The sequence below is a fragment of the Python bivittatus genome, unplaced genomic scaffold (genome assembly GCF_059951505.1).
Source record: "Python bivittatus isolate LINGU-HERP-01145 unplaced genomic scaffold, Pbiv_v1 ctg000020_np1212, whole genome shotgun sequence".
In the NCBI taxonomy this organism is placed as follows: domain Eukaryota; kingdom Metazoa; phylum Chordata; class Lepidosauria; order Squamata; family Pythonidae; genus Python; species Python bivittatus.
The window spans coordinates 64,494,008-64,510,083 of NW_028277030.1; the positions used below are offsets into that span (position 1 = coordinate 64,494,008).

At 38.9% G+C, this 16,076-nt stretch overlaps 1 protein-coding gene across 2 annotated transcripts in view; it reads right to left on the reverse strand.

Moving 5' to 3' along the window:
* Positions 1-16,076, reverse strand: part of TBC1D32 (TBC1 domain family member 32) — a 98,030-nt gene that overhangs the window by 15,752 nt on the left and 66,202 nt on the right. For both annotated transcript variants that reach the window (XM_088139995.1, XM_088139991.1), the window contains exon 28: positions 8,772-8,855. In XM_088139995.1, the coding sequence (XP_087996121.1) occupies positions 8,772-8,855 (84 nt within the window). The remainder of the gene's footprint in view (positions 1-8,771; positions 8,856-16,076) is intronic.

The window sequence follows — 16,076 nt, forward strand, 5'->3', positions numbered from 1 at the left end:
ACAGCACCGGTGAGTTTCCTTCAATCCTTAGCAAAAGAAGTTTTAAATACAAGTTTAAGGACATACATACATACATACATACATACATACATACATACATACATAGGAATAAACAGCAAAAGGGTGATTAGAACTTTGATTTTGGAAAGTTACAAATGGACTAAAGGGTCCAGATGGATTTGAAATAAGATTTTGAAATTAATTATAAGAATTTTCCCATGGGAAAATGCTTTTGTTTTGAAGTCTTAAAAACAAACAAACAAACAGGATGGGACTTTGAAGGTTGGACCCTAGAGGGAATCTGAAGGAACTAAAGATTACAATTAAAAGAGAAGAACACTTAAATTTGACTTACTAATACAGAATGGAGCAAAATACTTTAACATTGGACAATATTTTTGAACAATGGACCCAGAAGTTAATTTTAAGAGTGTCTGTCCTTATAGACAGACAGTGTTTAAAAGATATTAGGGAAGAGGAACAAGTTTTACCGGACAAGACTGAGACTGATCTGAAAGTGAATTTAAAAATGACAGGCTACAAGAATGATGTGGAAAAATGCTGATATTTAACTCCTGATAAGTTATCAAAAATGTATACTGGTATAACAAATGTTTGTTGGAAATGTTCACAGGGTGAAGGAATCTTTTATCATCTTTGGTAGACCTTTGAAAAGGCTCAAAACTTTTGTGACCAGATATGTATTGTTATTCAAAAGATTCTTAAGTGTGCATTCAAAACAAACAAACAAACAAACAAAAAACAGAATTGTTCCTATTGGGTTTGATGAAGAAAGGACTGGAGAAACAATATGGAACTTTGGCTGGTGTGGGCCTTCCGGGCTGTGTGGCCGTGTTCTGGAAGTTTTGTTTCCTAACATTTCACCAGCACCTGTGACTGGCATCTTCAGAGAGCAGGAACACAGACAGGAGCAGTTCTCTCTGTGCCCAGAGAGGGACACAGAGTGTGCTGAAGGAGTGTCAGAGGGACACTGTGCTCTCTGGGCACAGAGAGAACTGCTCCTATCTGTGTTCCTGCTCTCTGAAGATGCCAGTCACAGGTGCTGGCGAAATGTTAGGAAACAAAACTTCCAGAACATGGCCACACAGCCCGGAAGACCCACACCAGCCATCATATGCCGGCCGTGAAAGCCTTCGACAATACAATATGGAACTTTGCTTTTATATATGACCATAGCTGCAAGACTCTTATATGCACAAAGATGGAAGGATTCACAAATACCTACAGTGGAAGAATGGATTATTAAATTAAGGACTTGGCTCAAATGGCGAAGTTAACAGCGTTAATAAGAGACAATACTGTTTCTAAATTTGTCTCCTCATGGCAACCCTTCTTAAATTACGTGCTTGGGTGGGAAAAAAATGAAGCTTTGATTGTGGGATTTAATGATTACATGATCTGTGCTGATAGAAATAATGTGAATATGGATTAATTAGTGGTAAGAGATTAACCTTTTTTTAATTTGTATTTATATCTGAATTGGAGATAGTCGGAAGTCACTTTCTGTTTCATTTTTCTATCTGTTCTCACTGTTTTAGTTTTTGCCTTTTTCTTTTAGTTCTATTTTCTTTCTTTGCTATACTTTCCTATTTGTATCGTAACTATGCTTTTATATATTTTATATATTTATAATATATATTTCTTTATATATTTCTTTATATATTTCTTTTTCTTTACTATATTATTTTTTTCTTTGTTTTCTATTTTTCTTTCTATTTTTTTCTGTTCTGCACTTTTTATTTTTTTTCTGTTTTAGTTTATATTAGCTTTTATCTTTTTAATTGTAATGTTCAATAAAATTACTATTAAAAAAAAAACATAAGAAACTTCAAAGTTCCCTATACTGTGCAAGATCAAACTCCCTCACGCGATGAGCTCCAATTGTCTTCTTTGAAAATGGAGGACAAATGGTTTAACCACTTGCAATTCACATTGTTACCATGGAGAATTTACCAACAAGAATATTTCTGATATACTTTTTCAAACCTGATGGCAGTCAGCAAAAGAAATAAGAGGCTTACACCTTGTCCCCATCATTTGATTTAAAGGAAGCCAAGCTTCTGCCATTTCTGTTTACTGTGCCCATTTCCTATAGGAACAGATTTATGCTGGAATACAGGGACCCTCTCAAACTGTTAATAAAGCTCTGCCTTTTGATACAAAAGGAGGAGTTTTTCACGTGTCAAGGAAAGCCCATTTTACAGTGTTGGAGACCTATGCAACCTATGATCTTCTTGAGCTAGAGATGGGTAGAGTGAAGTTTAATACACATTTTAAAGCAAAAAGCCCAATTTGAACTTTTTGGACCGTTATAAAACTGGAAAAAAATTAAGTCTTCAGATTGTACACATTACCAAAGTCTGTAATTGTAGAAGAAAGAGGGAATGGCCTTTAAGGACAGGAAGAACAGCTGCTACTATGGCAACAGTCAGATAAGTGGCTTGAGCCAAGGCCAGAAAATAATTTGAGAAAAGTCTCAGACAAGCCCCTCCCTAGTTCACATGAAGATAAAAGTGAGGGAAGGGGCAAGCACATTCAGACTTGCAAGATGTTATTATAGCTGTTACAATAAATGTAGTCCTGACTATATGATATTAGTTTCTTACTGTGATCTACCTTGTAGAGCTGATATTAGTACAGTAGGATGCTCAAATATAATGTACAAAGCTCATATCCTGGAGAAAATGATGCTATATTTTTATGTACAGTTTCACAAACAAATACAGTAATACCTTGGTTCACGAACAATTCAGTTCGCGAACAGCAGTGTTTGCAAAATTTTGCTTCCGTTCGTGAACTCTGCATCAGGTGACGAACACGACCCGCAGCCATCTTCCCTGTTCTGACACGTGGTCGTGGCTTCCTCTAGGCAAGATCACGGTCGCAGACAGACACTTGCTGTGAAGCTTTTGGTGTCGCCTCAAACAAGGTTAGTGTTCTCTTCATAATGTACTGTACTGTACTTTGTTTCATATTTTTGTAGTTAAAAAAAAATACATATGGTTCAGAACGGATTAACCTTATTTACACTGAACCTTATGGGAAAATTTGATTCGGTTGGCGACCAATTCGGTCGGTGACCACGTTCGTAGGGGTCAGAATGGATTAACCTTATTTACATTGAACCTTGTGGGGAAATTTGATTAGGTTCGCGACCAATTCGGTTCGCGACCAGAATCATGGAACGAATCAAGTTCGTGAACCAAGGTACCACTGTACATTCTTACAAATGAGTGAACTGGACCAAACGGATCACATGAAACCAACACAGATCAACAAATTTAGTTGTCCATTACTTGTTTGAGCTCATCTTACAAGAACTTTTTAAATCCCTATCCATGACTGCAAGAGTAAAAATATGTAGATTCACCATGGTTTATTCAGACCATGGCTGTTCCCAATCAACAAGGATCTATACAGCTTTCATGACAGTTCACAGAATATGAATAAATTAGAATGTAACATAAAATTCAAAATCACATAAAATCAGTATAAAATACTTGCTGCAGAATCAAATATGAGGAATAAAAATTGCAAAATATTTAACAATGACCATGAAATCTCAGAAAGGAAACCAAATATTCCTTTCTACAGTTCTTATGTCCAACATATGACAAGTCATCATTGTCTTCCTCCTCCTCCTCTTCCTCGCCTACAAGTCAGTGTTGACTCCTGGTGACTATGTGGACAAGTCCCTTCAGTTTTCTTGGCAACATTTTCAGTAGTTTGCCACTGCCTTCTTCCTACAGCTGAGAGAGAGTGACTGGCCCAAAGTCATCCAGCTGGCTTTGTGCCTCAGGCGGGACTAGAACTCAGGATTTTCTGATGACAAGTCTACTTACTAAATAAAATGTTTCTTTGTATTTGGTATATTTTGATGTTATTTACAGATGAACACTATTTTGAGCAAAGCTGAAGCAGTTTCATATTGAAAACTTACTGTAAGCTATGCTTGATGCATCCGATTTTATCACTACCTTAAAAGGAGATGCAAAATAATATGTATGATCTATTCTAGATATAATTAAATAAAACATGTTCAGCTTGAAGTACTAACATAATATTATGTTAGCCAGCATTTAAAGACCTCTCTTTAAACTGAATTATAAATATGTGTTCCTTTGACAGGAGTTTTACAAGGAAGGGGGAAAAAAAATTAACAGCAAAAAGTGCAGACCTTTTGTTTAGAGAACCCAGTTAATCCCAACTAATCAAATGGCAACCACACTAATAAAAGTATTTGTGGAAGTCAATAGAAGAAAAATATTCTCTTGATAGCCAATTCCCAAATAGGCAAATGCATTATATTTTATAAGTACAGTGGTACCTCGGTTCACAAACTTAATTCGTTCCGTGACTCTGGTTGCGACCCGAATTGGTCGCGACCCGAATCAAATTTTCCCATAAGGTTCAATGTAAATATGGTTAATCCGTTCTGACCCCTCCGATTTTGGTCGTGTCCCAATTTTGGTCGCGCCCCGAATCAAATTTCCCCATAAGGTTCAATGTAATTACGGTTAATCCATTCTGAACCATATGTTTTTTTTTTTTTTAAACCGCAAAAATATGAAACAAAATACAGTACAAAGAGAGACAACGCTAACCTTGCTCGACGCGACTTCTGGCGTGGAGGACAGGAAGGCGGGTGGGAAGGCGGTTATTGCTTGGAGGGAGAGTCCCCCTCCCTACCGGAAGCCACGACCACGTGTCACAGCAGGGAAAATGGCCGTGGATCCTGTTCGTCACCCGATCCGGCGTTCGCGGAGGCAAAATTTTGTGAACGGAGCTGTTTGTGACCCGAATTGGTTGTGAACAGAAGCATTCGTGACCCGAGGTACCACTGTATGTGATTATTGCTGAGTCTTGTGATAAAATGAAACATTGAACATGGAGTTTATCTGCTTAGAGCAGTTTCTCAATCTTGGCCACTTTAAGATGTTTGGACTTCAACGCCCAGAATTCCCCAGCTACTAATGCTGGCTGGGGAATTCTGGGAGTTGAAGTTCACACATCTTAAAATGGTCAAGGTTGAGAAACACTGGCTTAGAAGCCATGACAATTTCAGTTTCACTTGACACTGACTTGCTCCTCAGAAGATTTCTCAGAAAAAAAAAGGCAATTACTTTAAAGCTTCACCAAAGCCATTGGCTGAGAGTGAAGAGGCCACCCATACCTCTCTTCCACAAGATTGTGGCAACCTTGAAAATGCTTTCACCAGTCACCACCAGTTGCAAAGTTACATTCTATACTAGCTAAGCAAATCTAGTCTTTCTGAGTCATCTGCATAGTAATACAGTATTCCAGTCTGCTAGTAATAAAAGCATGAATTACTATTGGCAGGACCATCTCACAGCACTAACACATTTCCAGCCTTCTCATAAGCCAATGGGGCATGCAACCAAGGGGCATCAACATAAATGTTGGGCAAACAAGACATTCAGATGTTCATTGTTTGGAACATTTATTTCCTAGCTTCTTATTCTGTTGATACTCACTCATTCAGTCACTTCTAACTCTTTGTGACTTTAACTAGCATTGTCTGTAACTGCTTCTTCAAGTTCTTGTGAGCTCATACTTGTATCATCAGTAACTTACCACCTTTTTTATCTGATCCACAGTTAGCATCAGGTCTGATTTTTGCTGACTAAATGTAGCTTTGCTTGAAGGGTATACAATTTAATTTCAGTGTTATCTATCTAATGATGTCCATACAATGACTTATCTTTTATCTTTTGTTGGAAGAGGTTCTGGTATTGAATTTTCATGGCAAACTCTATTAGTCTGTCTCCTGCATTGTTCTGTACACTGAAATCAAATGTTCCTGTTATTCCAGTTGCTATTTTACTTTCAGTGTTAGCAGTATTATAATTAGAATGACATCTTTGTCTGGTACTACAAGTTGCCATAGAACTATTCAACTTCTGTTTCCTCTGCATCTGTGGTTAGAACATAATTTAGTGCCTTGAACTCAAACTGAATTCATTCTATCATTCTGGGGGCTGCATCTGAGCACTTTTTTTGTTAATAAAGATGGCTATTCCACTTCTTCTATGATTTTCTTGTCTGCAGTAGAAGATCTATGACTCTCTGATGTGAAGTGACCTCTCCCAATGCACTTCAGTTTGCTGAATCATAGAATGCCAATGTTCAGTCTTGATACTTCTGCTGTGACAGTAACAAGTTCACCTTAGTTCATGGTTCTGACATCCCATGTATCAATGCTGGACATTCTTTTGGACTTAATCCAGCCACTTCATAAACACCAGTGATACTCATACATACATGCTCTTTTTTAATTGCTTGTTGGAGACCTTCCAATCTTGGCGGGGGCTGGGGGAGGAGTGATTTTCCAGAATCATGCTGGAGTTGACTTGATTCGGAATGTTCACTTGGCCCATTTTACAGAGTAGGAGAATGTGTTGCCATTTCCTTATTAGCTCTTATATGACATACCCATCATAGGTATCTTCAACAGTAATAGCTCACAGTATAACTGAAATACACAAGCCCCTTCACCGTTACAATGTAATGACTCATGAAGGGGAGCCTCTTACTAAATGTCCTTTAATAAGGAATGCCAGAATGTACCATCTCAAATAAACTGGTTAATCAAGTGAGAAACTGGTGTTCAAACCATATATTTCAACATAAATGAAACATGGGAACATGAAATTTAATGTTATTCCAGAGCAAAAAAGTAAAAATAATCTCACAATACAGAAAATTAGCACATCAGTTCTAATACGCATAAACAATAATACTACTGTGGAGACTTCAGTATTAAGTATTAAACTTAAGATAGAAACCATTATTATGTAACAAATAATTTATTTTGCAGTTTATCAGTGTTACACTCAGCTCTCAATGTAAAATGTAAGCAACTTTATGCTTATCAACATTAACTGCAGGGATGCTGAGACAGCTGGAACTTTGAGGACCAGTCATAAGTACCACTTGTTTAGCACTGTCGCAACTTCTAACGGTCGCTGAATGAGTGGTTGTTAACTGAGGACTATCTGTAATCTTAGTCAATACTATATAAAAACCACTGTACCCAAACAATATAATGTACTACTTGTGTTTTATAATAATTCTCTCTCTCTCTCTCTCTCTCTCTCTCTCTGAAAATTAGCACATCAGGAAGATGTGCTGTGCCATTGCTTCATCTTGGCACTCTAGTAAGACATGTAAAATTTCTAATAAGCATTTCAAAGTAACAGAGTTTCAAAACTGGGTTTTCTCCCTCACTGTATCTTAATTTAAAACTGGCTGATATAAATATTATAGCTTCACTTATCATCCCTTTGCCCCATCACCACAAATACAAAGCTAGGAGCCAGCTGACTGCCACGTAAGGAAGGGAATAGAAACAGAAAAAGGCATAATTTCCTCCCAGATATACATAATGCTGCTTTCATTATTTGAAACTAGGAATGATGCTCAAAGCCATATGCAGCTTAATATTTTGTTTGGAGAGAATATATAGGTAAGTCATCCAAATCATTTTTTCCCATGATAACAAGCAGTATTCTCATTCAGTTATATAGTAGAGTCTTCTCTTAAACCAATACCGGCAGGCAATACTGAGTTAACTATTTTTTATTACCATTAAAAACTACAATTATATAAATATCAATATATGAGCTTATTATTCTCCCTCACATTTAAAACACCAAAATTAATTTGATTTTTCCTGATTTGCACATTTTAAATCTGAGGGATTTCAGAACAGCTGGATGAATAATGTTATTTTAATTTTAAGTACCCAAGGGTTTAGAAAGCCACTGTAATTTATGTAATCAATTTCTCATTTCCAGAAACATGATAACACAGAATATCAATACACTGTCCTGAAACATGTTTTGATATCACACTGATTCTAGTCATCAAAAAGCTAAACTCGAGTCTTGTTACGCTCCTTGTGTTCAGAAATTTAGCCAAGGTGTTTTACGTGCTTGGATATTAGTGTTGGCTGTACTAGGTAATCTGCTGACTTTGCAAATCACAAATCCATCAGGTTTCTTTAAAAATAATGGGACATTCTAGTACCAGATTGTTTTCTGTTTGGATTTCTAGTATATGCTATAAATGATTCGGTATTTCAATACTTTAACTGGGAAGAATAGACAGACATCTTGCAAGTATCAAACGAACAATTGTTTAAAAAGATTTAATTGAAATATAATTATTTACTTTTTTTATTGTAACCTAGAAATTGCACTTTTGATGCAGGTCAAATTACTCAAATAAAACTAACATTCAAAACAATAATCCTTCTATTACCATGTATTATATTTATATGCTATTTTTTTTTTTTTTGGCCAAGAAGTGAAAGCAGCCAAAGCAACATTTTTGTTGTTCAGTCGTTAAGTTGTGTCCGACTCTTCGTGACCCCATGAACCATATTGCGCCAGGCCTTCCTGTCCTTCACTGCCTCCCTGAGTTTGCTCAGTTTCATGCTCATTGCTTCAGTGATGCTATCTAACCATCTCATCCTCTGCCGTCCTCTTCTCCTTTTGCCTTCAATCTTTCCCAGCATCAGGGTCTTTTCCAAAGACTCCTCTCTTTGCACAAAGCAACATAGGTACTATATAAATGGATTAAATCAACCTAAGCCAGAAATCTTGCTCTCCCTACATCTCCATTTAAGCTGCAAAAAGGCTGGCCACTGAGAAAGCTTAAGCAGGAAAGTATCTTTCTTTTACTTCGCTAATGCAGGCTAGAATAATAATATTGGAGAAGAAAATTACCTTCATATTCTCTGCTGCTGAAATAATGTTCGGATGGTGTTTCAAAGAGGCGCAACACAATTTTTTCAATTAATTCTGCCAAATCTGCAATAAGACAAAATGATTAAAGCAGGAGTACCATAAAATAAAATGCAGAACCAAAGCAACAACTAAATTAGAGCATATAGGTAAGTAAAGCAATTTAAACTGCATGTTTATTCATACTTGCATAGCAAAAACAATTCAAAACTTGCCATCTATTTTTATATTCATAACATTCCCAATTTAAATTAAATTTTTAATGGCTTCACTGACAATCTATTCAGTGTAAACTGAAAGGGAAACATTTGTTATGCTTAGATTCTCCAAGGATTACTTCAGAATATGTTAGACAGTTTCAACATAAGGAAAATTAGCTGTAATTACATTCACTGTCTACGTTAGTCTACTGAGGAGAAAAGTTTGGCTTTCATTCTGATATAAAGGTCAGCACACTTCAGAGTTTGTCTTCTTTGTGATAAAGAGCTCACATCAGCCATCCATATCTTTTGCATAATCAGTCACTTTCCCGATAGAGTTTTGTTGAACTGAGCAAGATTACCTCAATGGAAGATAAATTCTATATACAGTTTTTGCCTGAATTAGTGACTCTGTGCTGAATGTTACAAAGCAAAAAAAAAAGTTATGTGCAATGATATTTTCTTTCAGTATAAGCAAGATGCTTTTATTGTTCCATTAATAGCTCTTAATTATGAATGGAAATGCCAAAAGCATTAGCCTAGTCATTGTTTATTCTCATATACAATCACTAAATCTTAAAGGTAACTGGCAATAGATATTCGTAACATTTACAAAAAGTATTCTTTGTCATCAAAATTAAAAAAAAATGTGTCTGTGGATACTGATAATATGGCAACCAAGTTCATGTTTTTAAAGATAGATAGCCCTATATCTATATGGAGCCATGTGATGCTTTTAATGGATTACCAATCTTTATATATCCTACTGTGAATTGAATGTGATAAACACATACACTAAAGATGAAGACGATGAAAAGCATCTGAACAAGGTATTTTGTAATGGCAATAATACAAAAAAGCACTTCTCTTCATTAAGGCAGCCATATCTTTTGCAAGGTTGCCTTGAAAACATTTTTTTTTCTTCCTAGCATTTTTCCCTCAGGTGCAGGATCCGCTCCCCCCCTCCCGGAATAAACCGAATGTTGATCCATTGGTTACAACAGGAATTGACTAACCAGCTTATCGCCCAAGCCTGACTGTCGTGGGCTGAGAGAGAGGAACTGGCCCAAAGTCACCCAGCTGGTTTTCAGGCCTAAGGCCAGACTAGAACTCAGTCACCTGGTACCTTGACCACTAGGCCAAACTGGCTCTCTTTGCTTTGAAAACAGTGAAACTGCTTTAATGATTCAAACAGAAGCACTTATTTATGTATTCATGAGTTGTAAAACAACTCATTTGAATGAGCCCTCTTAAAGCCAGCATATGCCCTGAAGAATGCTCTAAAATAGAACAGAGAGGGAAAAATTACATTTCATCCAGGTGACCAAGATAAATGTAACCTCAAGAACGTCCTAGATTTTTCTTCTTGTTCTCACATTAGGGGAAAACATTGCATAATCTCACAAAAATGATGGCAAAGAGCCTGCAGTTTGCAGTGAATATCCAAATCAAACCAAACCTTTATTATGGCCTATGGGCCAGAAATCACAACAATAAAATACATAGACCTGTAATTATTAATAAAACTTTTTAAAAAATTGCAATAAAATTACATAAAAACATTATTATAGTAATTGTAGAACAAACAGCAGTTTACAATGGTTATCCATATCTTAGAAGACACAGATACTCCAAGCAGGCCCTGCAATGGAAGGCATGAGGTTGTAGCCCATCCAGCTTTTATATTTGAAAGGAAACACACATTTTCTGCAAATGCAGCAAAAGTGGGTTTGGGAGATGGGAACATATCCAATCTATCAAAAGATGGGGAGTAGTCAAAAACTCCAAGTTCTGCGGTAGCTAATGCTTCCAGGTTTTTAAAAGGAATGTTAGGCTGAGGAAATTAACTTTAGAGGTTACATTCTTATACTTTGGTAAGAGGTCAGCAAGGCAAACTGTCAGCAGCTCCTTTTCCATTTACTGATGGTTCAATATTGATATGTAACAACTGCAGGCTTTTTTAAATCTATCAAATACAGATTTATCAAATTGGCTTTCCATTTATATATATGTAAATATATATATGGAAAGTATAAAAATATATTATTCAGGAAGAAATAAAATTCTCTTCTCATCCCTATGGGTGGTATGTGTCTTCCTCAATCTCAGGTCCTCTACCAGAGGCCTGGGAGTTTGAGGGTTCTGTGCAGCATCTTAGCTATTCCTAGCACTGCACTCTTCTGGACAGAGAGCTCGGATGTTGTTCCTGGGATCTGTTGGAGCCACTCTCCCAGCTTAGGAGTCACAACCCCAAGTGCTCCTACCACCACTGGGACCATTTTGCCCTTTACTTTCCACATCCTCTCTAGTTCCTCCTTCAGGCCTTGGTACTTCTCCAGCTTCTTCCTGATGTTGCTGTCATTTGGCACTGCTACATCTATCATTACTGCTGTCTTCTGGTCTTTGTCTACTACCACAATGTCTGGTTGATTGGCTAGTACCTGCCTGTCCATCTGGATCTGGAAGTTCCACAGGATCTTAGCCCTGTTATTCTCCACAACCTTCTGTGGAATCTCCCATTTGGACTTGGGAGGGTTTAGCCCATACACTGTACAGATGTTCCTGTGCACAATGCCAGCTATTTGGTTGTGCCATTTGATATATGCTGTTCCTGCCTGCATCTTACACCCTGCCACTATGTGTTGGACTGTCTCTGAGGCTTCTTTGCACAATCTGCACCTTGGGTCCTATCTAGTGTGGTAGACCCCTGCTTCTATGGATATGGTGCTTCTTGTGCTGCTAAGATCAGTGCCTCAGTGCTGTCTTTTAGTCCAGCCCTTTCCAGCCACTGATAGGATTTCCCAATGTCAGCCACCTCAGCGATTTGTCAATGGTACATCCCATGCAGGGGCTTGTCTTGCCATGGTACTTCCTCCACTTGTACTTCCTCCCATGTTTGCTGCTGCCTCAGGCATTCTCTTAGCAGCTCATCTTTGGGTGCCATCCTAGTGATGTACTCCTGGATGCTCCGGGTTTCATCCAGGACACTGGCTTTGACACTCATCAGACCCCACCCACCCTCTTTCTGGCTGGTGTACAGTTTCTGGGTGTTGGACTTGGGGTGGAAACCTCTGTACATTGTGAGAAGCTTCTGGGTCTTCACATCAGCAGCCTCCATGTCCTCCTTTGGCCAGCTCACTATACTGGCAGGGTATCTGATGACTGGTAGGGCATATGTATTGATGGTGTGGATCTTGTTCTTCCCATTGAGCTGGCTCTTCAGGACCTGTCTTATCCTTTGTTGGTATTGGGGTGTTGCTGTCTTCCTTGGCTTCTCATCGTGGTTCCCATGTGACTGTGGGATACCAAGGTAATTGTAGCTGATCTCTATGTCTGCTATGTGGTCCACTGGTAGTTTCACCCCATCATTCTTAACTACCTTCCCTCTTTTTACTACTATCCAGCCACACCTCTCCAGTCTGAATGACATCCCCATGTCCTCACTGTAGATCTGTGTCAGGTGGATCAGTGAGTCAATGTCTCGTTCACTCTTTGTCAGGTTCAGCCCAAAGAACTCGAGACAGTACAGTTACAGTTCTATTGCATTTATTAGCTTCCACCTACAAGACAGAATCTCACCAGACTAAATCTAAACTTCCGAAGCCAGCAAGCAAACACTGCGAATTCCTTAGGGTGGTGCCAGTCTCATCCTCTTCACCTTCCCACACTCATTCTGGGGGCTAAGGAAATGCTTGTCTCCCTGAACGTGGCCTTCGCCATACCATTCCATCACACTCTTAGCATACAGCTTGATGTCATCCATGTAGAGGAGGTGGCTGATGGTGATTCCACTCTTGAACTTGTACCTGTATCCAGTCCTTGTGATTATCTCGCTGAGGGGGTTTAAGCCTATGCAGAACAGCAGGGGACAGTGCATCTCCTTGGTATATGCTGCACTTGATAGCCACTTGTGCAAGCTGTCTTGAGCTGACTTCCAGTGTTGTCTTCCACAGTACCATTGAGTTCTTGAGGAAGGTCCTTAGTGTCCTGTTGACTTTGTATAGTGTCAAGCATTCACAGATCCATATGTGTGGCATTGAGTCATAGGCTTTCTTGTAGTCAATCCAGGCCGTGCTCTGATTGGTCTGCCTAGACCTTGAGTCTTGGGCAACTGCTCTATCTATGAGTAAGTGGTGTTTTGACCCTCTGGTGTCATTCCCAATGCCCTTCTGAGCTGTGCTCATGTATGGTCCTGTAGCTTGGTGGCTATGATGCCTGATAGGACTTTCCACATTGTGGGGCGGCAGGTTATTGGCCGGTAGTTGGATGGTGCTGTTCCCTTGTGAGGGTCTTTCATGATCAGCACTGTCCTTCCTTGGGTTAGCCAGTCTGGGTGGGAGCCTGCTGCTAGCAGCTGGTTCATCTGTGCTGCTAGGCATTCATGCACTGCTGTTAGTTTCTTTAGCCAGTAGGTGTGGATCATCTCAGGTTCTTTATCTGCTGTTGGATGTCTGCTACTATGATGGTGACTGGTTCCTGTTCTGGGAGATTCCTGTGGTCTGCTTTCAGGTCCTGCAGCCACTTTGCACTGATGTTATGTGTCTTCTCTTTCTCCCATATGTTCTTTCAATACTGTTCAGTTTCTGCTGCTGGTGGTTCTGCTGTTACTCTGTTGTTGCACTGCAGTTGGGAGTACATCTTGGATGGTTCTTTGGAGAACAGGGCATTTATCTTCTTGGCCTCTGCTTCTCTAGTGTATCTCTTTAGCCTGGCAGCCAGTGCTGTAAGCCTTTGTTTAGCAGTCTCTAGAGCTTCAGATGGAGTCAGGCCCATGAATTTTTTCAGTAGTCAAGTCTTAGTCTTAATTTCCACACCCTTCTGTAGTTCTACCAGCTGACTAACTTCTCTCTGAGTTGCCTTGATCTTAGCCTCTAATCTCATTTTCCAGTAGGTTATGTATTGGTGTTCTTCTTGATCATGTAGCCAAGCATCTCCAGGATTACACCAGCTGTAGTGTACACCAGTTCATTGGTTTGAGTTATGGTGGCAGTAGGGATTGTTGTGAGGGCTCTATTGGCATCTTCTAGCATACTATCTGATGGTACTTCTCCACTGAGCCTTGGTAATCGGTTTCAAGGGTTGACTGTAGCTAGTTTATCCATGATCTTACGTCTCATATCAGCTGCTGTGCTTGTAATGGAGGGGGTGGCAGTGACGTTCCAGCTTCAGGTGTTGGCTGCACATCCACTTGTTCTTCTAGGTCTGCTTGAGTCCGGGTTGTAATGTGTAGTTGGTCTATCATTGTGAGAGCAGCTTCCTCTTCACTATGTTGAAGTGTACGGTAACTAGTTGTTTCTTCGTGTGGATGTAGGTCTTCCATCCATCCATAGTTTCCTTATACGTTTCATATATCCCCTCTCATTAGGTCTACTGTTGTAGTAGCATTCCATTAATTCCAAGTTCTCTTGTCTTGTCCATGTATGGTTTGTTCCAGTAACCCACTTATTGTCAGATTGTCCTGGTTCCCCATCATCTGATGCAGACCTGTTAATCCGGGCAACATCTAAGCTGGCATGACTCTCTTAGTTTGTGTCACTCTCATATTTGAGGTAGGCAGATTAAGTGTTAGGGGGTCTTTGCCCAAGGACCCCTACTGGTAAGGTAGGTACCAGCCGGGATTTGAACCCCGGACTCCTGCATCAAAGGCAGTGCTCTAACCACTACGCTATCCAGCCACTTTTGTCTGACAAGACTCTCAGATTGGCTTTCCTATTATTCAGTAAGTCTTTCTTTCTTTCTTTCTTTCTTTCTTTCTTTCTTTCTTTCTTTCTTTCTTTCTTTCTTTCTTTCTTTCTTTCTTTCTTTCTTTCTTTCTTTCTTTCTTTCTTTCTTTCTTTCTTTCTTTCTTTCTTTCTTTCTTTCTTTCTTTCTTTCTTTCTCTTTCTTTCTTTCTTTTTGACAGGGTCCCCCTTCCCTGTCAGGAAGAATATATATGTCCATTCTTACTGAATAATAGGAAAGCCAATCTGAGAGTCTTGTCAGACAGAGGTGAATAAGGTACCTTAAATAAATTAATCTCACTGGGTGTTCTAATCCATTTCTAATCTCCATTTGCTTCAGATTTTTTTTTTTGGACATATTCTTGTTTCTGATCTCTCTCAGGTGATTCCAGCTGAGGAATTAAAATGCCCCAAGTAAAAAGGTAGCCCTTGTCCTAAGTTAGCCCTACATTTCCAGGAGACATGTGGGTTGCAGGATGGCTACTACAACCCTGAAACTCAAAAGAACCACCTTCTACCAATCTTTCTTGCCTAGAAAGCCTGAAAAAAAAAGGGAGACTATTTTTGCATTAATTCTTTAAAAAATAATTGTGTAAGTGGTTTGAGCTGTTGCATGCCATGGGATTGGTCCGTCTACCTCCTCAAAGCAAGAAAAAGCTGAACTCCCAGATGTATTATTGAGAAATATGAATAAAACTGATAACCAACATATGGCCTTCAAATACAGTATCCCAATAAAGTTATCACAAAACATTTCATTTTAGAAGCTAAACAATTAATCCTTTTCCCTAAGTTCACAATGCTGCTGTATGTGATAACATCAGTTCTTTTCCTTCATGCAGTTGTATCTCATAGGGGTTTGCAATTTTTAAAGGTTTTTTTTTAAAAAAACAAAAAAAGTTTAAAATAAGGCCTATAGGAAGGACTTTCTGAAAAAGCTTTGGCAAGCACCATGGGGAAATGCTTGCCTTGTCCAGCATGCCCTTGCCAAAGCTGGAAGACACAATACCTAGACAGAAGCTCCTTATGGTTTGGGCAGGTACATCTGCTTTAGTAAAGAGAACCTTGCTGCCACCACAGTGCATATTTTTTTCTCAAGACAAATCGAAGACACCTTGCATTGGCCAAGTATCTGTACCAAAAGCATAATCAGTCAGGACTTGCTAGTACATTTTTTTTTTAGTACTGTATGTCTGTACAGAATAAAAAGTTACTCAGAAATACTTAGTTGATTAAAATGTTCTATAAAGGTGAAAATTTGCAAAACTTTCTTTCAGAATTGTAATTTCCTTTCCAATGTTGCTAAAAGACTGTAGGGCTGTGCAGAGATCTCAATCTGAAGAGGGCGAGGGTGGACACCCACATAG